This window comes from Abramis brama (assembly GCF_963993115.1).
Source record: "Abramis brama genome assembly, chromosome: 4".
NCBI classification, from domain to species: domain Eukaryota; kingdom Metazoa; phylum Chordata; class Actinopteri; order Cypriniformes; family Leuciscidae; genus Abramis; species Abramis brama.
The window spans coordinates 37,309,244-37,333,227 of record NC_139966.1 but is presented as its reverse complement, the minus strand read 5'-3'; the positions used below and the strand labels follow the sequence as shown (position 1 = coordinate 37,333,227).

Here is a 23,984-nt window from a genome sequence, read left to right as displayed (position 1 = left end):
GGTGGTTGAGGCTTCCTGTTAAAACCAAGATCCCTTCATAAGACTTAGCTATAGTCCTGGAGGGTCTGGTTGAGACCCCCTTTGAACCTCTAGGGCCAGCGTCTGATAAACTTCTGACTTTTAAGATGTTTTTTCTTATGGCTATCACTTCTTTAAAAAGAATCTTGCATCCTCATTCTGACTACCCTAAGGTCCCCTTCTCGACCTTATATCTGGTCACTCTTGAGGCCTTCTGCCCTCCGCCGTTCACAACGGTGGGTCAAGAGAGACTTCACAGACTGTCCAGTCCGTGCTCTTCAGACCTACGTCCACCACAGTAGCCAGTGGTGTAAGTCAGAGCAACTATTTGTTTGTCATGGAGGCCGTAACAGAGGCGGCCGCCACAAAACAGACAGTTTCACAATGGGTGAGAGATGCTATTACCCTTGCCTATGAGGTGCCCAGTCAAGCTTTGCATGTAGGCTTCAGGGCTCATTCTACTAGGGGGGGTCACTTCTTCCCAAGCCTTGGTGGGGGGTGCTCCCCTACAGCATGTTTGTGATGCGGCAGGCTGGTCCTCTCCGCACACATCCATGACCTCTGTCTGAAGAAAATGTTACTTTAATTCAAGTGTATACTGACCACGGGGAGCTATACAAAAATATATTTGATTGAGTAAGCGCGAATAGCCAATTACCTCTGTTTATCTTCACCCACTTATCGGAACCTGTCATTGGACCAATTGGGCAGGCCTTACACAGGCATGCTAGAGGCATTCCCATAGTGTCATCATTGGAGGCAGTGCCTTGTTCCACTCTCAGGGAACCATGGTTACATGCTTAACCTGATTTTTTTTTATTTTTTTTTATGGTTTTAGTTTTAGTTAACTATAATAACCCTGAGCAGCATGAGCCTGCAGACGGCCAAGTCATTCAAGCAGCTTTGCTCTCATAAGTGAGGATTAAGATTTAACAGTGGATGCATTCCTGAACATAAATCACAGAAATGGGAATGTTTTTTGTTTTTTGTTTGTTTGTTCATTTTATATGCTTTATAAAAATATTTGTGTCTCCAAACATCACAATTTGTTTCCTATTCTGGAATGATTATTTATTAGTTGGAGGATTTGTGGAAGGATTATTTCTGAAAAAAAAAAAAAAAAAAAAAAAGATTTCAGAGCAAATATATGAATGCTAAATTTATTTGCCATAGGTCATTCATTGATTCCAGAAGATATGAGATTGGAATCGAAAACAAAATGTGGTGCCAGTTATGCTATTGATATGCTATTTTTCCCCTGTCATTTAATTTAATTTCTGAACTTTTAGGACATCAAATATGGGTTTTTCAAATGTAAATTTTTAAAGTATTTAACTATTCCTAAACTGTTAAATGTTGAATTTTTGCATAGTTAACCCTAACACCCTAACTGTGAATTATAATTTCAATTGAATAAATTGTGTATAAGTTAAAATATGTTTTGTGCTAACCTTAAATATTTTTTTATTTCCCCTGTAAAGATGTATTATAATGAGAGCTGGAAGTTGGCTTAATGAGACAAATATTTAAAACTGTAAACATAATGAAATATGGACAATAAAGGTTGTTTACTTATTTAAACCTGTGCAGAAAATGTCACTCATGTCATATGTCATCTCTAATGTCACTCACTCAATGTCACACAATTTGATGTCATTAAGACATAATTTCACCAGAACATTATTTTAAAAATTGGATGTCACAGCATAACAGGGTTGAGAGCAGGGGCACAGACAAATTAGTTTATTCTAAAGGACTTACAAAGAAATAATTTTAATTTCATAAGCAATGTTGCAAAATGATCCAATTTTCCATGTACATGGCATACTGTCCATTATTTACAGCTGCATACGTACAATTTTATTCCATCCAGAATTTTTACAAAACAGTGCAATATACAAAATATGATGATGTGACCCAAATGTATATGATAATGACTTGACAAGCAGCTCCTAAGAAACAGGAAACAGTGAGCTCACAATGACCTGACACTATAACAGTGATTCTACGTAACAATGTTCTGGTCTGAGGAAACACATTATCCATACATACAGTAGGCATGTTTTCTTTGAGTATAATGTATTACTTTCTAGCTTAGTTGTTGGATTGGATACTGCTTGAATGTTGTTCTTTAAATGTGTGAATGATACAAATAAATGTATTCGATCCAGTAAAATATCTGAAAATGAAGGTGAAATTGAACCTAATCTAGAAAGTCTGTAGATGAGTTCACAAACAGCATTTAATACTCTTATCAATAAATGTACAAGTGGCAGTTGTAACTTCACAAACACTCTATTACTTTGGTGCAACACACACATTTGACTTTGCAGTTGTATTGGAACTTGACATACAGTAGTATGACATACTGTAGTAGTCTCTTCAGATAGTAGTCTCCTGGTCTGGATTTTCATTGCATTTTACAATAGCTGAAGGGGCATTCATATTGCCATTAGAAACCCCACTGCCATCCTGTTCTGGAGCTTTTAACTGATCCTTTAGTGCAAGCTTCTTTTCACGACGAGACAGTCTATTGTACATGATCCCCCACAACAGGTAGGATGAGGCATAAAGGCCATAAATAAGACCCAAGAAAGTATTTCTGTAGGGCAAAAAAAGAGAGACCAGAATCTGTAGTTAGAAAATAAACATGTTGTACACTACTGGTCAAAAGTCTGGAATAATTATGTTTGTTTTTTAAATGTTTTTGAAGTCTGATGCTCACCAAGGCTGCATTTATTTGATTAAAAATGTAGCTATAGCCAAAAGCATTGGAAGTGACAGAAAAAAATTGTTTGCAAAGTTTGCTTTTTCAGTGGTGATGATTCACAATGCCCTTTAGCCCTGGCACAAAATAACAAGCTAACATCATTTCACTAATCGTATCATCAGAACATGGGAAAGTGAGAAAAAGTACTAGTCAGGTAAAACCACTGTCATTTGGATGGTGTCATGGTCTCACCAGGCTCCACTGTCTCACACAGCCAATGCTCACTCTCACCTGAATACTGATCACCTGCACCTGTCCCTCCTAAGCATGCCAATCAGGACCTAGCACAAACCTCACAGTCAAACTTTGTCTGGTCTCCAACGTGGATTTACCGACTCCTTACCTGTTATACTCACCTAACAATATTCCAAGTGATCTCCTTGTAAGACTCCTAATATCTACCTGTGATCCTTCTGCTTAAGAAGCAGTCAATAGCTCTGAAACTTGGTAAAGAAACAAAGACTCTGGTTATTCTACATTTATCTCGTCATTGTGCTCTTGTGTTACCAATGGTTACCTCCAAAAAAAGATGTGCAACCATCATTGCTTTGCATCAAAATAGCCTCACATGCAAGGAAATTGTCTAGACTCAGCTACGGAATTGTGTCACCACCACCAGTGCAGAGCTTGCTCAGTTTCTTACTCAAGACTTTAGGACAATGGCCTTGTGTCAAGAAGGGCTGCAAAGGAGCCACTTCTCACCAAGAAAAACATCAAGGACAGACTGGAATTCTGAAGGATTTACAAGGATTGGACAGCAGAAAACTGGGGCAAATTTATTTTCTCTGATGAAGCCCCCTTCTGACTGTTTGGGACATCTGGAAAATGGATTGTCCGGAGAAGAAAAGGTGAACGCTATCATGAGTCCTGCTTTCATATCAACAGTGAAGCATCCTGAGACCATCCATGTGTGGGTTGCTATTCATCCAAGGAAGTAGGCTTATGAAGAAGATGGGACAGTTGACAGAGACGGAGATGATGGAGGTGAAGACCCAAGCGGTGCAGAAGAGTCGCTGAGACCAAGCGACAATGAAGGTTCAGGAGACTGAGGTAGAGCCACAACAACAAGCATCCTGCACCCATGGTACGGGAGGATAGCGGCAGAGCCGGAGGGAAGGTGGAGCCCAATGGAGCCGAAGGGGTGGAGGGACGAAGCAAAGCTGATGGCCCGGAAGTCCATGGCGAAGGCAGAGCGATGTCTGACCAAGGCAGAGCTGGAGGGACGAGGGAGCCCAGAAGATCCGAGGCGCATCCACGCAGCATATTGAGGAGCAAAGGAGGAGCCGAGGAGCTGAAGGGAACCAGCAGAGGCGGGGCAGATAGACTGGCTGGCTTTGGAAGAGGAGGCTATTCTTTCTTCCAAATCCTCATAATATAACTGTATAGGCCAAACTCAGCATACCCTCAGTGGTGGGAGTGTGAGCGGGGCTTTCCTCCATGTCCTCGTACACTACTAGCAGCCACAGACAATGTAGCCGGCTCGCATACCTGGTCAGACTTATTATCGAGCTCGGGCTCCAGGGCGATGGTCGGCTTAGTCACTCTCTTTGGCCTTATCATCGTGGCAGGCTCAGGCTCGCTGTCTGCGGTGGGCTCTGGCATAATGTCATACAGAGTGGCTGGCTGGGCTCTGGGTCTCACGTGGGGCTGGTGACGTCCTCCTCAGATGGGCAGATGGTGAAAGCAGACCCGCAGTTCACCAGCACAGACTCCACAAACCCCAGAGGACCATCACCTTGGTGCATTCATACCATATTGTAAGATAGAACACACACAGGGAGTGATCCGGGAAGTTAGACAAGACACTTACAAAAATCCTATTGTGTGGTCCTCGAGGGATTGCTGCTTCTGCTCTTTGGAGACACAGAAGATTTGGAGCTGGGCAGGGCCAGCAGAGACGCAGGAGACCATTCAAAAGTTTGGGGTAAGTAAGATTACAAAATAATCCTTTGATTCATCAAGGGTGCAGTAAATTGTTCAAATGTGACAGTAAGGCATTTATAATGTTACAAAATATGGTAACACTTTATAATAAGTATATAGTAATAAAGTACTTACAAATCATTAATACTAATTCATATTTAAAATATTGTATTTAAATTTTTCCATCTTCCTAATCTAAAGTGAGAACTATTTACAGTTAATTAGTTGTTAAAAAAAACATAAAAAAAACATAATTTAACTCTTTACATATGAGCTAATTAAACAATATTAATTTGGTTAATTACAGTGACAAATAATAAACACTGGGGAAATACAAAACCACATACTACATGGAGGAGAACTGACAAGGGAATAAATATGACAGGAAACTTAAATACAAGATGAACACAATGACTGACAGGTGTAAATAATACGTAATCAGACACAAATGAGGAGACAATCGTTAACCACTGAAACAGGAACTAAACAGAGTAGGCCAAACAGGAACTAACAAAACAGAATAACAAAATAGAAGTCCATAATCATGACAACTATTTTGTATATAGCCTATTAATATATTACCAATGTAGAGACAACAATTAACTATGAATTGACTATAAACTAATAGTTTGAAAGTTATTTGTAAGTACATTTATTTTATTACTGTACAGTTATTATAAAGTGTTACCAAAGTTACTTTAAATTGTAATAATATTACAATATAACTGTTTTTACTGTTTTTCGAATCAAATGTAGCCTCGGTGAGCATAAGAGATGTTTTTCTTTCAAAAACATGAACAAATATTAATTATTCAAAGCTTTATATATAGACATCACATTAATATTTTATGACTGCAAACAGTCAAGATGGTGGTAATATCATACACCTTTGGTGTTTTGCCACTTAAAAAGTTGTGACTATAAAATTCCATTTGGTAACATACATGTTATTGGAAATAGACTTCAGATAACCTTTGCCATTTACCTTACTTCATACACCAATAAATAAGATAAAGCTATTAATTAATTGTACTGTAATTGCCTACTAGCTGCAAACAAATGGTTCACAGTCATGGCAAGTTGCCATGTTTTCAGAAGGATCATAGTTTTTTTTCAAATGAATAAGAATTTGCCTGCTGTGCGGCAAATATTTCATGCTTGTCATGAAAGCTTTTCGTCAAATGAAATTTAAGGTCATATCATTTGTTTGTTAATGTTATAATGCTTTCACCTTTCCCAGTACTATTTGGAAAGATGACTACGATGACTGGTAGGCTAATTTCCCCAAAAGTGCAAAAAAAGGGACTTGAAATTGTTTTTGCCAATGGCTGTGAGATTTGGGTCAAGTTATCTTTTTGTCTGACCAATGATACAAGGAGTGTTTTGAAAGCATATTAGCAAGAATTATGATATGTACAAGTTTGTTTCAAGGTGATAGTGGTGCAGAAATTTCACATTCACCTAAGGAAGACTTGGTTTAATTTTTATCTGTTCAACTTCTTAGAACAGTGTAAGTTTCCAGTACTAACCTGAAGGCGCCTGTTTCATAGATACGACACGCTCCTTTCCCTCCACATTGTTTTGTTCCCCATTTCAGACAAGTCCTGTCAATCAAGGCTCCGAAATAAATTGGAGGGGGAATGCCACCTAGAAAAGTTTCTCAGATCAGCTGAAGATTCTTTATTTCTGCTGTTTTACAATCTTGCGTTAAGAACAAAACATGTTTTAAAAAAAAATCCTCTTACCCAGTGTCCGAACAACCAAAGTATGCATACCAAGAGCAAAAGACTTCAGTTCTGGTTTTATGGATCTAGGAAACAGTAAATCATGAGGACATTTATTATCATTAAAAACAAATCTGTATTATCTGTATGTATGTATGTATGGAAAGAACAGGGAGGAATATCTAACAGGGTGGAATAGGCTAAGATAAAATACAACTTGAAAAAGGTCTGTTTGCTATGATACACATTATGTATTTTTAAGGAAATGTTGGTGTTACTTCAATCTCATTAGTCTACCTATTAACCCTGTTATTCCTTTTCACATATTGTGAAAAGGAATAACAGGGTTAACAGGTAGACTAACCTGTCATGCATTATAATAACTAAAATTGGGTTAAAACTCTTACAGGAACATACTTATGAAAAAGTTAGAACAATCAAATTAAAGGACTGCGTTTTGTAACAGTAATGTTTATGTTTCCTAAGGCGACTTATTTTTGTCTTTGTGCCCTTTAATGAGGATGAAAAGGCACCATGAAGGACCCACATATTGCATTGTACAGTTTCCCTCAAATACATTCATGTCTCTCAAATGAGTGTGTTGTAGCACTGTTGGGAACATTTGTTACCTGAGCAGAATAATGTAACTTGGTGTTGCCCCACAAGCTGAGAGAAAGGCACCAATGACTGATACCCCCATGTAGAACTTAAACATGTAGTCACAATCATTCTTTCGAGGACACTGGCCCAGCACTGCTGACATATTTGCATAGGGGAAAGACGACTCTCCAATACAGGTGCAGTTGTGGAATACCTTTGAAAAGAATGAGACTATGTTAGCAAATGCAATACCAGCCAATGCAGTGGGGTCCAAACATCTTGGAATTTTTCCATTAATGTCTGTAATGAAGAAATTAAGTTTAAACAAATATGTAACAGCAATTCTGGGACACTAATCAAATGTAAATAAACCATGTTCACTTGTTTGTACAAAAGATCAGCTTCCTCCACTGAGGCTCACAACTTGCTCTTTGGAACATTCTTACATCATGCTGGCATAATACTCAGGTTTACATAAACTAGTCCATGCTGGAGTGAGTTTAACTGCCTAATGGGGGACATACTTAACCCTTTGATATTGTTCAGTTGGGAGTCACACTTGTGGTCAAAAGTGACTAAACACCTGATGTAACTTTTTTTTTATTTTCAGTAAAATCAATGTAAGATATCTTTGCTCAATAATATTTTTTATTTATTTTTATTTTGTATTTTGAGAGAGTTTCATTGTACTTAGTAATATTTATGCAATAATTATGATCATATTTTCCCCATTGGAAAAAATAAATAAATGTTTTATTACTTTCAATTAAAGCTATATTTCATGTTAAAATAGGCACAACTTTTAAAATCTAATTTTTTAACGTAAATTATTGCCATCTGGTGGGAGTAAAAACAGAAAAACGTGTAATGCCGTGGTGTAACCACTAGATTCATATATGACTATATAAAAAAGCATACAAATTCTCTAGTTGATTTTAGACATAAATACTTGTTTTGATTATTTGATCTTCTGGTTGTGGATTTAGAAATATACTGTATTCAGACATTCTTGAAGACTACTTTTTGTCAAGGTTTTTGAAATCTTGATTTGAAGTGTCAGTTTTTAAATTAATTTTACTAACCAGAGAAAGGCATTTTGTTACACATAACATCAAAATTCAATAGAAATGTAACAAAAATGAACACATTTTTTTTATTTTTTTTATTTTTTATTTTTTTTCAGAGCTTAATCAACCTGATTTTAACCTCTTATTTGAGTCTTCTGGTTGAACTTTGCCATATCGTTACAGCTACAGTGTCTATTTTTCGATCTTGATATTTTAGGGTGTCACCCTTTCATTGCTGTGCACTTTTTTCTACATTGTTGCTGATTTGTAGATTGTACACACAAAAAAATCTCTGTGTTTTTGTAATTTTGCCTATTTCCCATTCAATGTCTATGCAAGTCATTTTTGACCACGAGCAACAAGAGTGTGATTATTCTTTCTTTTTTTTTACGACCATTAAGTGTTTTTGAATTGAAGCCCACGATTTTTATTAAAAAAAATAAATAAAAAATTGTCGTCACATGGCAAATGCCACAAAAGTCACAGAGGTTTGTAACATTCCGATGATGGAGGAATTTATTTATTTTTTTTGGTCTAAAATGACCATACAACAACAGAGGGTTAATACCAAAACATTACAAATTTGCTAAATAGAATCAGTTTCACAAGTGGTCTTAGACTTTTGGACCCCATGGTCTAAAAATAAATGCAAATTAAGGAGTTCACAATATTTCGCAACTAGGTTTTACTTTTAGTTAACTATAATGATCCTTGTTCATGTTCTATGATTCAATCAAATCATCATGACTAAAATCTGTCAGCATGACAGCAGTTTCACGTCGTTTCTAATAGATTGTTTACTCAAATGTGTTATAGTACAGATGTTGTATACTATCACAATAACACCCCAGACAGCAACATAGTGTCGGACCAGATCCGGGTACAGATGTGGGCCGGATCTGGGCCAACACTATGTTGCTGTCTGGGACACACACAAATAAAATTGGTATAAAAGTATAGAGGTTTGTGGCCAAAACAGATTCAGCAACAGGCATGTAGTTATCTGGAAAAGTGTGAATAGCTTACCATCTCCTTGCCAACCCCAGTAGAGGTTTGGCAGCCAGCGAGGCAGGGGGAGACATATGTCACGCCATTGCTGGCGCATATCGGATCCCAGTGCTTGAGAGAGCAGGAGCAACCAATGTTACACTGAGAGAGTAGTGTGTTCGTCTGGTAGGACACCTCTGGAGCCCTGTTAGAAAAAAACAGAATGATAAAACCACTTATTCAATATACAGTTGTACTTATGGACTTAAAAATGATTCTCGGCTTACAAAAAAAACTGAATTATTGTTCAAAGGCGGCAAAGTCCAATTAAATGCCTCAAAATGCATAACAAATTTGTTTTCCTAATCTTATTTAAACTTTTGATTTGATTAGAGGAAATTATAAAAGAAATGGCACCAAAAGAAGTTAATGTCAAAATTGCTACTGAACAAATCTGGGCCTCTGAGACTCAAATAGGACATGAGAGTTAAAAGACACCATTCATCAATTCCATTGACCACTCAAAGCTGCCACAGAAAAAGATGATCACCAACACAATGAACTGTAGGACTATTTATGGAGTGTTTACCCTTGATATGACACTGTAAGTCCAGCCACTTGTGAGTTGTCACACTGCAGGAAATACTGAATGATCAGCGTAATGAAAGCCATAATAGAGGCACCAATGCAGATCTTGGCAGCTCCGAGAACATTCAGTTTGAACTTCTTCATTATAAACCCTCCAGTGATGATTCCAAAGGCCACAGCTGGTAGATTCATAATGCCTGAAAAGATGATTGAAGATTGTTATACATGTGTTTCAATTGAGTCCTCAAACTTATAACACAGTTCATTTTCGAAAGGGAACTCGCATTGGTCCTCTAGGGGTCGCTATGAGGAATGCCTCTCGCATGTCCACTGTCTGAAGTATGAGTCTAAACACGACAATGAACATGACATTGGCAGGCGGCAGCCTATGACATCACCACTGGTATAAAAGGGCACCTGTGCAATACGTCATCCTCTTCTAGTCTTCAGGATCCGTCTGTTTGAATGTGTGTCTAAACGAAGATAAAGTCGTTAGGCTAAAGATCCACTTCCTAGAGCTCCGCTCAGATAGCGCCATCAAGTAGTTGGCTCTATGTAGTCGTCATGTTGAGGCCTCTGCCTCTAGAGCTTAGCCAGGCAGTTTGTTAAGTTTTTAGGCTTTCTGTGAGCCTCCTGGGCTACTACGAGCATCGTTAGGCCACCTCTCGCTAGAGAGCGTTTTCTTACTGAGGCTTCCGCTCGTCAGAGCTCGGCCCGGATAGCAACGTTGAATAGCTAGTCTCGCTGTGAGCCTCCTTGGTAGCTGTCCTTGGCGTAGGACATAGTTAGGCCTCCTCTCAGTTCGTAGAGTCGTTATGCTGAGGCCTCTGTCCTCAGAGCTCTACCAGTAGTGCTGAGTTGTTAGGCTCTCCCTAAGCCTGCTTGATCACTGCCTTTACGGCCTCTTCTCACCATAGAGAGTCGCTTTATAGAGGTCTCCGCTTCTCAGAGCTACGCCCGATAGCGATCTCAAGTCAAGTCAAGTCAAGTCATCTTCATTTATATAGCGCTTTTAACAATGTAGATCCAAAGCGGCTTTACAGAGATACAAGGATAGTTTAAAGTAACAGAGATTGTTTTGGCTTTATAGCAGTTCTTGAATAAAGATATTTTCCAGCTAAAGTTAATTTGATTGATTCACTTCCATCACAACGATCATTAGTTATTAACTTAGGGGCCGCTAACACGACACCGTTTTATCAGGAAACTCTACAAAGACTTTAAACGCGAAACCTGTGAGAACGCTGATAGCGTGCACATGCGTATTACGAGTTAAGTCTATTGGTATGCGCGTTTGAATATATGTTCCCAGGTTTGTAATTCCCTACAAAGCAAGCCTTAAAAAACTACTTGTCTGGCCTTAACCTTTTTTGATACAGAATTTTATCACTTTGCGGTAGATACGCAAACCGAATTTTCCAGACAACGCTTTATCTGTAGAGTAGTAAAGGGATCCTCCATAAGGAGAAACTAGTTGGCACTTTAGCACCCCGCTATGACATCGGGTCCAGGCGCAGGTCCTTCATCAGATCTGGATACAGCCTGGATCCGGCAGGCTGCGGGAAAACCTCGGGATAAACAAAAACACTAAAATTAGTGTAGATGCCATTCTTCTTATGATGTAACGAGTATATCAGGATTTATGGGAAGTGTTCCCGGTTCCGGCTGACCTGATCTATGCAGCCTAACATTGAATTATAGAAGTCTATAATGTGTTATTTGTATGCTAGGTCAAAGAGATGTGTTTTTAGTCTAGCTTTGAACTGAGAGAGTGTGTCTGCTTCCCGGACAATGGTAGGAAGACTGTTCCAAAGTTCCGGTGCTAAATAGGAGAAAAAATCTACCGCCAGCAGTCGATTTTGATATTCTAGGTATTATCAACTGGCCGGAATTTTGAGATCGCAATAGACATAAAGGACTATAATGCGTTAAGAGCTCGCTCAAGTACTGCAGAGCTAAACCATTTAGTGCTTTGTAAGTAATCAGCAATATTTTAAAATGTATACAATGTTTAATAGGGAGCCAATGCAGTGTTGACAGAACAGGGCTAATATGGTCATACTTCCTGGTTCTGGTAAGAACTCGAGCTGCTGCGTTTTGGACCAGCTGTAGTTTGTTTATTAAGCGTGCAGGGCAACCACCCAGTAGAGCATTACAATAATCTAGCTTTGAGGTCATGAAGGCATGAACTAATTGTTCCGCATTTGTCAATGAGAACATATGGCGTAATTTAGCTATATTTTTAAGATGGAATAATGCGGTTTTACAGATACTAGACACGTGACTTTCAAATGAAAGATTGGTATCAAAGAGCACACCCAGGTTCCTAACCGACGACAAAGACTTAACAGAGCAGCCATCAAGTGTTAGACAGTATTCAAGGTTATTACGCGAGGACGTTTTTTGTCCAATAATTAGAATCTCTGTTTTTTCAGAATTTAGTAGTAGGAAATTACTAGTCATCCAATTTTTTATATCAGCTATGCATTCCGTTAATTTTGTGAATTGGTAGTTTTCGTTAGGTTGTGAAGAAATATAGAGCTGAGTATCACCGGCATAACAGTGAAAGCTAATTCCATGCTTCCTAATGATATCTCCTAATGGTAGCATGTACAGAGTGAACAGCAGTGGTCCTAGTACTGAGCCTTGTGGTACGCCATACTGAACTTGTGATCGATAAGACATCTCTTCATTTACTGCTACAAACTGACAATGGTCAGATAAGGATTAGGCTCTCAGTGAGTCTACTTGTAGCAGTCGCGTGTGTAGGCCATAGTTAAGCCTCCTTTCACTTTGGAGAGTCTTTATGCTGAGGCCTCCGCCCATGGGGCTCGACCAGGCAGTACTGCCTTTACATGGAGCATTGTCAGGCCTCCTCTTGCTTTAGAGAGTCGCGTTATAGAGGTAGTTAGGCTCTCTGTGAACAAGTAGTTAGGCTCTCTGTGAGCCTGCTTGTAAGCTGTCGTGGGTGTAGGATGTAGTTAGGCCTCCTCTCATTTTGGAGAGTCTTTATGCTGAGGCCCCTGCTCCTAGAGCTCGGCTAGCGGTAAGGTATTATGCTAGGTCGTTAGGCTCTCTTGGAGCCTCCTTGGCCTCAGTGAGAGTCTTCATATTGAGGCCTCCACTCTGTGGAGCTTCGCGGACCAGCTAGACTGAGTTTAGCTCTTTTGAGCTTTCTCTGTACTGCCTTTGAGTTAGAGTGTTGCCGACCTCCACACTTAAAGGTTGTCTGATAGAGGTTCTGGGTAACATACACAAGACCCATCTTGGTCCAGGTTTAACCCAGCCAACATTTGTATGTGGGGCCCATGTGGTTTTGAAATGAGCTGAAAAATGGGTTCTATATGGGATTGTCTGCGTCTTCCTTAATGGCCCCATGTTAATTGCCCAGATGGATTTCATGCAGGATTGCACTTGCTACTAGGTGGGACCCAAGTAGGCAACATGCACAAGACCCATCTCGGTCCCAGCTTGAATGAGACGCTGCGTCCCTTTGCCATGCTTTCGGTATTCCTGCAGATGTCTCCTTTAGATGAGAAGAGGATGATGTATTGCACAGGTGCCCTTTTATACCAGTGGTGACCTCATAGGCTACTGCCTGCCAATTTCAAGTTCATTGTTGTGTTTAGAGTCATACTTGAGACACCGGACATGCCGGAGGCATTCCCCATAGGGGAAGCAGCGTCTCATTCCCTTTTCTCAGGGAACCAGACGTTTTGTTATATATATATATATATATATATATATATATATATATATATGTATATATATATATATATATGTATATATAAGATAGGGATGGATTATTGGATTATTGTTGATGTGTCAACATCAGCTAGATTTTGTGAAAGCATTTTTTTTACATATAAATAAGAGGGACACGATTGGCCTCACTATGTGTTTTATATGGAAATTCATATTTAAGAGGCTTAAACAAAGTCAGTTAATGTAAAATAAATGTAAACCCACCTATCAAAAATATGGCCCTTGATGGTGATTGACCATAAGTTTGCTCCATGAACTTTGGTTTGAATGTGATCATTCCTATGAAACCATTGACTTGCACAAAAGCAGTGCCCAGGAGGAGCAGGTAAATCTGGTTGCTGAAGAGTTTCTTCAGTGCTGGCAGAAAATCTAAAAACATCAAGAAGCTTTACACAAGGGTCATGTATGCTCAATGTCTCAAAGATATCATAGTAACAAACATATTGCAAAATATATATTAATGAAATGCACACCTTTAGCCAGAGCTGTCATGGAAACCGGAGGTTTGTTGGGAGGAGTACTGTGTTTGTTGTTGTCAGGAATGAAGCGGTCCTGCTCGCCCTCTAGAACATTCAACTTTTTCTCAGTTTCAGTCTCACTCTGCTTAAGAAGAGACTTGGGGAGGAACCAAAAGGGAATTCCAGCCAGTAGCATCACTCCACCAGTTATCAAAAAACCCAGCCACCAGGCGCCTACCCAACGTGAGTCTTTGTGGTTGATGGTGATGTTATCTTCAGAAAAAAACAGACATTGACATTTTGTTCACAAATCAGGCAGTTTATAGTTTGAAATCCAAATGAACAGGATGACCGAAGACCCTTTATGTCAGAGGGTAACTAACTTAGTCAGCCAGTAAGTAATTATATAGAAGACTAGTTGAATTTTACTCATAACACACTGTGAATGTGTCACATATATGCATATCATAAAGTCATGTCATTCATTAACATCACATAAGAACACTGACTTCATGTATAATACTGCATGCAGGGTTATGATCTAGAATCCTCTTGAGCAAACAGAGTGCTTTTTAAAGTTAACCTTCTGAACCAACTGACCAAGTGACCTAACCAATCGATTAGACTAAAGTACAAACATTTACTTTTCACATTATTTGCATGCAACAAGCAACTATGACACAGTAAAACTGAAGGCACAAGTGCTAGTTTGTATGTCAAACGCCTTTCAGAAAGGTTGCTGGGAGTTTTTTTTAGAAATGTGCAGAAAATTATTATCATGTCAGTTTTGGTCAATTTGATTTTTTGCAGTGCCATAAATCATTTAAACATTATTAAAACATATAAAATATTAAGGTGTTCAAAGAATATATACTATACTGTACAAAGTAAAAATTGCCAATTGGGTAATAGAAATAAAAATTAAATAAATAAGATAAATAGATAAGTGCATGAATTTTTTGCACAAACACATTTTAGGGATATTTTAATGAAAATAACATTATTATATTATATTATATTATATTATATTATATTATATTATATTATATTATATTATATTATATTATATTATATTATATTATATTATATTATATTATATTATATTATATATAAATAAAACATTTATTTAGATTTTTTTATTAACCAAAAATGTAATTTAATGTATAAAATATGTTTGTATGTTTTATATATTTTCTTCCCATATTTTATAACCATGACAAGTTCTTAAATCACCAATTTGGCCTCGATATAGGCATATGTAAGATCAGTTTAGGTCAAAGAGCCATTATCAGTTCCAGTCTTCATTGGTTGAACAGGTGAATACCAGCATCTGATTGTTTACAGTTTGAAAGAGCAGTGTTACCTAAGTCCACTGCTCCGATGTCCACATAGAGCTTGGCACAGAAAGATCCTAACATGAATCCGAACATGGGCCCCATTATTCCCACCGTCTGTATGAGAGCTGAAGAAAACAAGACCTCAATCAGTACAAAAATGCTGATTCACACTGACATTGTCTTAATCAGAAAAAGAGCAGGAGGGTGATGTTTATCACATGTCAAGAAAATGTTGAGAACCCATTATATTTCACTCCCTCCCTCAGTACCCCACCCCAATCCCCCCTCCAAATGAAATTTTTGCCTGACATTTTCATAACATTTCATAAATCAAGCACAGTACGCTATTAAAATAAGGAACAATTGTCTTGAAAAGTTTCAATTGCGTAATGAGGTTGCAATAATCTTATGAGGTTGCTTTGCAACTAGCAGGATGTTAATAGGCTTAAATGTATGACAGAATTGGCAATATAATACTCAAAACCAGCAATCAATCATACCCAGGTAAAAAGCAGTGTTTTCCTGCTTCGAAAAGTCATCTAGGTAAGACAACCCAAGAGGCATGACAGGTGTCTCCCCCACCCCACGAAGCATGTTCCCGAGAAAGACGCAGAGCCACATGGAGGAACTGGTTGCTTTCTCACACTCTGAAGAAACAAAAACACCACAAATGAACAACTACACACAAGACTCTGCTAACATACCTCAAAGCATCTCAATGAAAGATCAAAGTCTAAGTATCAATTACATAAAAAGCGATCAATTTCAAAATATTGGGCCTCCAACAGGTCAGAGTTCAGAAATACAAAGCTAGATAAGCAATCTAGAGCGGTAGGCCAATGTTGGTAGTACATTCATATTACAAGCCAAACATGAAAACTGATTTTACAGCTCCACTTTCCCAACTTATGTCTGGTGTCTTCTCAGAATAACTGTTCTTTCATAAGAATGTGGATGCCAGTATTAAGTTGAATGTCTGGCTCATATTTCTGTTACTTAAATCAAATTTAATGCAATTTTTAGAATTTAATTTAATATAAATTATTCGATTTTTATTGGATTTTTGGAAGAAGAAACTTAAGTGGAGAGGCTTGATCTTATCAACGAACTTTGTGAAGGAAGGCCCATCAACTTAATATCTTATCGCAGGTCTGTGTCAGGTTCAAGATCGAACAACTTACCAGCTTGAACTTCCATTGTGTGAATTTCATTAGCTGGTGAATGACTCTTATTGGTTAAGCATGGTAGAATACTCTCTGTCCCATTGGAGGCAGAAAAATGTGTAATTGTTGTCTCGTATTTGTACCTGTGGAATATAAACACACGTTTGACACATACTACCAGTATTTACTTGAATCCAGAAATGTGAACTTGCTGATACAAATACAGTAACCGAAGTGGGTTTAGTTGATCTGCATTTCTAAAAACCCTGCATTGTCAAATGTTAAAATATGTTTATCCACGTAAACTTACAGTCCTTGGAATAAATGTGGTGCCGCGGTTATGAAGGATCCTATGGCCATGAGTAAACATCCAGCTCCTATCAGTCGTGGTCTATGAAGCTGAGCGCCAAAGTAACTCACAAAAGCTATTACAATCAGATTACCTGAAAAGAACAACAATTGGTATCCTGTTAAAATCACTACTCATTTTATATTCCACAAGAGAGAAATATATTGCAAATTTACTCGCATTTACACAATAGACTTAAGGCCCCGATAACGTTTATCGAACATCTGACGCCGCCCTCACTGCTGAGAACGACGGTTAGATTAATCGAAAGCAGCGTTAGTTCAGACAGGCCACGTAGGCATAGGCCGTGATCAGCTGACATGGTCAGCTGTCAAATTGCTCCAACCACTACCAATTTCCTATGACCGGGAGGATATATATACATGGCACTACTGCCCGGGAAACATGCTCAAACTGCTCGCAACCCTCCCACCCTCCCTCTATAAGTATACTATCAAGCATACTTCCGTGCACCTTCTGGCAGTTGTCTTCTTTGTTTCAGATTACCAAGGCTTCCAAGTCCTAGCATCACGGACATCATCGCCAAGAGACGCTCATCCTCATGGCCAAGCTACAGTATAGACGTCCCGGATTTCACTGCTATGTCTACATGTTAAAACTGTTGCTTAAAGACATTACTAAAGTGTTTTAAATCTGTATATCACTCAAGCTGATGGTTTTATGAGGGGTTAATGCTAAAGCTCTGTATGTCATTAATTATGGAGCAAGAACCCCCATAAGGAACCATACCGCCAAAGATAAATTGTGTTCAATAAACTCAAGTAACTTGCCAAAGTGGTCTCGTCTGAAATATGTAAATATGTGCTGCGCGCTTTCCTCTCAATAACAAAATAAACAACACAATTGAGAAAACAGTAAGCATTTTTTATCAGAAAAGCATCTGGGCTGGGTTTCCCGATAACGTTGTCTCTTAGCGTGCTATGAAGACTCTTAAGGTATAACTTAACTGAAGGTATACCATTTCTAGGCGTGTTCCCCGAACCATACCTTAGGAAGCTGCTTAAGATATACCTTCTTACGGGCGACGTTACCAGGTGCTGTCCGTGGCGATGCTGCTGAATTTGTTGATATCGATGGCTCGAGAATCAATTATTCTCTCGTGCAGGGGCTGTTTATGTGAGAAAGCGGTGTTCTTTATAAAAGAAGCACTTCAGAAATAGTTGAAAATGCATTTAATAGGACTCATGGGACAATATAAAAAATAATCCAAATTATAATAGCCTATAATAGCCTAGCCTACATATTTTTAAATTGTATCATATATTGCTGCTATAATAACCATTTCAAATTTTTACGTGCTTTCTTCTCTTTCCCATTTTTGTTCGCTGAGATGGAGCTGTGATGAAATATTGTTCTTGTAAATACTTTCCAGCATTTCAGTAATAAAAGCGTACATCTAACGTACGGTGCTCGGCAGTGATCAAAAAGGATTTAAACAGTGAATTTTGAATCTCTTCTTGTAAACTCAGAGATGTGGATTCAGACGGCAATTAAATTACCACACGACCTGTTTGTCAAAAAACAGTAGGTACTAATTTGGCCAGGGATTTTTACACGTGTTGGGTGAGAAAAAACACTGATATTATGGATTCAGACGACACTAAAATCACCGACTTACCCCTGTAAATGTTTTAAATACCATACAAGCCCATGAGAAACAATTAGGACTTAACTGATAGCAGCCTATGCTTTCACTGGCCTTTAAAAGCGCTGTTTAATTAAATTAATAATATTGTATAATAATATAATTAAAAATCTAACAACAATCAGTGTAATGACAATTTTATTATTTGCATGAAAACACTTGAATTAGCCTAATTGAACACTGTCTGGGTATATTAAAACTTCAGAATTATATTCGTATAGACCTGCAACAGTGATAAGGTAAAGCTAAGAGTGGTGCAGACCAACCTTCCGAACGTATGACTTACAGAAGGTATACTTAACTAAGAACGTTTCGGGAAACACGTATTAACGATAAGGTACAGCTTAAGGTGTAACTTAAGAACGACGTAGCATTAAGGAGGTTTCGGGAAACCCAGCCCTGATCATAGCAACAATATATTTGCACAAGCTCTGCAATTCAGCACTCTAGTAAAGTCACTTCATGTTTATTTTATACAATACATTGGCTAAAATCAAGCAGCTTTACCGTATTAAACATGAAAAACATTATCAGTGTCTCATTTCATCAGTGTCTCATTTCATCGGAAGTACAACTTCATTTTTTCACTCGCCGGCGTATGACCTCGATGGACTGAACCGGAGAAATGAACCAGAGAAGATTTCCATGTGAAAGAAGGCAGAGCCTATTATGTAATCGCCACGGACCAATGGTAGTATAAGGCGTTTTAAGTCCAGCCAGAAGCGAACTCTTCCGGAAAGTTTGCTTTGGCAAGCTGTTTCAAACTCCCAAAACGATCTCCAAACAAAGTTAGTTTTGGCCTAATTTTGTTTCAAAATGATCAGTTCATTCTTTGATTTCGCTTAAGTATACCGGGGTCTTAATGAAACAGTGTGGCCCTTATACAATGTCCCTAAAAAGTATTTGGAGACTTAAGCCTCACTTAAAAATGTTTCAGTGTCACTGTATTAGATATTCATATTCAGAAATTCACTAAAACCACGTGGTTAAAAGTCCAAAATAGTTATGAATTAACATGAGTTGTTTTTGTTTAGTTTTTTTGTTATATGATGGTATTTGTTTAAAGCATTCTACTACATAAAGGCCCAACATATGTAATTTTGATTCTCACCAATTTCAAAACTTCCGTCAATGAATCCAATCAGCGAGCTAGGAATGTCAAAGCGTCTCTCAATCTGTGTGATGGAGCTCTTCATGTAGCTGCCCTGAAACGCTTTGGCAAAGAACACGAAGCACATGGCAGCCAAAAACATCTGAAAAAGAAAAACACAAGATTTTCTAGAAAACAAAAGTAAGCATAACAGTCCACCCCTAACCCTAACCTTAAAACTGACTGTATGTGGGGCAGTGAGCAGATCGTATAACAAATGAATGAGATTGTACCAGTTTGCCAAAACAGAATAAAAAAAGAATAAATTGTGCAAATTCTGAAAAGTGCCCTCTAAAACTAGCCTGACCAGCTACTGTACGTCCAATGCTAGTTTGAGCTGTTTAGCTGTACCATAATTTAATTATAATGCCGTGATTGTATGTTTTGTAGACAGTTCTGTGAAACCAATGACAATCGCTTACAAATTGCCCATTAAAAATAATAACTTTGATAATGACCCACAAAAAAAAGTGCTGTTTTGGAACACATGTATTTTGTAGGTCATGTCATATATGTATTCAATAACATATTGACATGGCAGTGACACATTACATATTGAGAGTTCACAGAAATTTAACCCACATTTTGATGACTAGTAAAACTAGTTTCTGCAAATTGTATGTTCATGTTGCACGAGTTAACCATTAAAATGTGTATGCTGTAGTTTGGGTCAGAAGCCATGTCATTGATTTGTTTAACCAAAAGGAAGTACACTAATCATCAACTGCCACTAAAACTGTGTCTCTGCCTCAAACATTGACCTTCTAGAGGGACTAATTTCTTAGTTTAGTATTTCCTAGTAGAGTATTGCTTGGGAATAGAAAGTTTGAGTAACGTTTTAATTCTTTTGCAGTTTGGGTCTAAAACTGAATAATTTACTCACTCTGGTGTCTTTACAAACCTGTATAACTTTCTGACTTTCTTCTAAAAAACGTATTTGGTTATACTTTATTTGGTAACATTTTATTTTACAGTGTCCTTGTTACACGTTACATGTAGTTATTGTAGTAATAACTATAAATTATGCAGAATTACATGCAATTAATCCTAAACCAAACTGTCATATTAACCCTAACCCTATAGTAAGAATATGTAGTTAATTTCTATTACTCTGTCTGCACATTACACTGTAATACTGACACCTTAAACTACTTATTTTAAGGTGTCCTTGTTAAACTGTAATTGTACATGTAGGTATACTGAGTAATATTAATTATCTACATGTACTCAGGGTTAGGATTAGGGTATGGTTTTAGTTTTAGTTTTTTAGTTTTTTTACATGTATGCATAATTTATAGTTATTACTATAGTAACTACATGTGACGGGTAACAAGGACACTATAAAATAAAGTGTTACCTTTTTTGGACCTCATTGACTGTCATTGCGTAGGAAGTCTTTTAAAATATCTTCTTTTGTTTTAAATATCTTCTTTTGAAAATAATGATTCAATGATGCAAACAGAATTTAATTCAGCTGTAAAGCAGCTCTTAAAGACAATAGTAAACGGTAATTATTCAGTTGAAATCAGTTCAGTGTTGATTCAGCTTACTTCATCAACTTTGTTAAGTTCATCAAATATGAGTACAATGAGCTCTGAAGAAAACAGTAATGTCATCATGTCAGCTCAGTTCAGTTCTCATGCAATAGTGTCAGTGCATTCAAGTCAATATATCGCCGAATATTAAGTGTCCCCAATTAAGCAAGCCAAAAGGCGACAGTGGCATCAGTGGATGTGAAGTCAGTCAAGTTCACACAGGTGGCTCAAATGGATAGTTTAGGCACCCCCCCCATAAAAAGTCATAATGTACTTCAAGTTGTTTCAAATCTGTATGAGTTTCACAAAAGAAGATATTTTAAAGAATCTTGGTAACCAGACAGTTGATGGACCCAATTGACTTACATAGGTTTTTTTTTTTTTTTTTTTTTTTTTTTTTCTATGAAGGATAATGGCTACCGTCAACTGTCTGGTTACTAACATTCTTCAAAATATCTGATTTTGTGTTCAACAGAAGAAAGAAACTCATACAGAGTTGAAACAAAATGAGGGTGAGTAAATTATGACAGAATTTTCATTTTTGGGTGAACTATCCCTTTAACAGGACAACCACAGGTTATTAACTATTAACATGATCCACTTAAGTTTGAAAAACAGAAAATACGTTGTCCAAATACTTTCTGTCAATATATATATATGCAATTTTTTATAGTTTAATATGCAATTTTCACTAAATGCTATTTCATAGTTTTTTAAAGATTTGCTCGGAAAATGTGCTAATGCTATTTTTATTTTTCCAAAATTCCACTTTTTTTATCATTATAATTACTGCATGTCTGTGTGTGACTTAATTGTCCAAATTTATTTTTGGGGCTACTATAAAAACTCTCAGGAGACGAACTGAAATTATGCAGAGAAAGTCAATAGAAAGTAAGTTGTTAATGGGATTAAATGGGCTGTTTCATGTCTTTGATCATAATGGGTCAATGTAATCAGGAAGTTCCAAAGCAGAAGAAAATGAATGAAAATTACCTTTAATTTGGAGCAGCATGGCTCTCGTGCCGTCTTCTGTTCCACGCTCATGATGCCCTGGAAGCACACGATACGAATGAAAGATGACAGAACGGTGCAGAGCGTGTTAACACCAGGACCATTATGTCCAGCATCATGTTATTGCAAACAGCATTTTTTTTTTTTTTCAGGGTCCATTGTTCGGGGTAAGAAAACATCATCTGAGGGAAAAGACCCCTGAGGGTGGAGCTGAGAGTGGATTCAGAAATTGCACCACATTTCCTGCCAGAGGAAGGGTGTTTTAAAAAAAATCAAAGTTTTCAAGAATCATGGACAGCAGGACAAACTTTGTTGATGTTGGTTTGATGCTGAAGACAATGAAATGTTGTGAGGAATATGTAAAAAAAATAAATTGCTTGACGCTGCAAGCAAAAAAAAAAAAAAAAGGAATTAGTTAAGCTGACTAGTTGTCACAAGTGGTTGCAAATCTAAATTATTATAAGGTTTAGAGTCAAAAGTCTAATAAATGCTCAGTTTAGAGGTTTGTACTGTACATTCACCAATTTTATCCTCTAAACTTATATGCAAAGATATATTTTTTTACAATGGTCATTTTTGCATACCTTTTAAATTCTACTGTTATGTTTTATAACTGTTAAACTCTTTATTTATTTATTTATTTGATGAAAATCATATAATAAGCTGTTTAATGGCAGATTGAGACCCCTTATAGTGTGACAAGCTTTTATAGACGTGTTACAAAATTCACAGATTCACAAAAAAAGTGGCAAATAGCTCTGGTATGTATAATTTAATAGAACAAAATGCATAATCACTACAGATAAATAGGTAGCACTTTACAGTGAAGTATCATCTGTTAACATTATTTGTAATTTAGGTAACACTTTACAACCGTAATTTATTAACTGTATTAACATGAACAAACAATGAGCAATTTGTTACAGTATTTATTCATCTTTGATAATGTTAGTTAATACATATACAGTCATTCTTTGTTTGTTCATGTTAGTTCACCGTGCATTACTTCATGTAACAAATATAACTTTTGGTTTTAATGTACAGTAGTTCAAATTTGAAGTGGATCAAAACCTTTAATCAAAGTTACACATGAATTTTGAACAATACCCGTTCTTGTCTATAGGACAACTTTGATGAACTTTTTTGATCCACTTCAAATGTTGACTACTGTATTAATGTTGAAATTAACATCAACTACTAAGATTAATAAATGCTGCAGTATTGTTCATTCTTAGTTCATGGTAACTAAAGTAGTTAAGTAATGAAACTTAATTGTAAAGTTACCGCTCTGCAAACAGGATATTCTTTTATAAACAACAAGAAATCAATCAGACTTATAGTAAAGACAGTAAGAGATGCAGAGATCATATGTACCTGTGCTGTTGCCGGTGTCCCTCGGTGGACGGATAGAGGACTCTGACACTTTGCTCACAGGTAAGGCCTTGTCACGCAATGTTATAACATTTCATCTAATAAGTAACCAAACAATCATGTCCATTTGCTAATCTTGTCAACAGACCACTTCTCTACAAGTGAGAGGGGGCTGGGGTTTCTCAGAGTTATACAAGGGGGCACAGCAGACCAACGCTGTCTCATAACGCTTGGACAAACATAGATGGGACGCTTCAGTCTAAAGTCACTGTTGCTGGAAGTAGTGTGTAAGGCTTTGGCTCAAATGCCTATACTGTCAAATGACCCTTCACTTCAATTTAAATACTCTATATGTCTGATAAGAATACTGCAGGTCCAGAAGTCCATCAAAATATCAATATTTATCAAGAATAATTTCATTATTATAAGAATAATAAAAACAGTAAATTGACAGTAAGTTATTATTATTATTATTAATGGAGTTTTTGTTCATTAGAACTAG

At 37.3% G+C, this 23,984-nt stretch overlaps 1 protein-coding gene across 1 annotated transcript; it reads right to left on the bottom strand.

The window, feature by feature from the left end:
- Positions 1–1,746: 1,746 nt before the first annotated feature.
- slco1d1 (solute carrier organic anion transporter family, member 1D1) lies at positions 1,747–23,714 on the bottom strand. Its single transcript, XM_084111613.1, has 15 exons — positions 23,486–23,714; positions 22,094–22,150; positions 19,527–19,668; positions 16,711–16,843; positions 16,419–16,543; positions 15,738–15,884; positions 15,264–15,362; positions 13,916–14,173; positions 13,647–13,811; positions 9,679–9,874; positions 9,129–9,294; positions 7,065–7,249; positions 6,457–6,521; positions 6,241–6,358; positions 1,747–2,620 (listed from the first exon to the last, which is right to left on the bottom strand). The coding sequence occupies exons 2-15, from the start codon at positions 22,142–22,144 to the stop codon at positions 2,401–2,403; spliced, it is 2,070 nt and encodes a 689-aa protein (XP_083967739.1). The 5' UTR covers positions 22,145–22,150; positions 23,486–23,714; the 3' UTR covers positions 1,747–2,400.
- Positions 23,715–23,984: the final 270 nt, after the last annotated feature.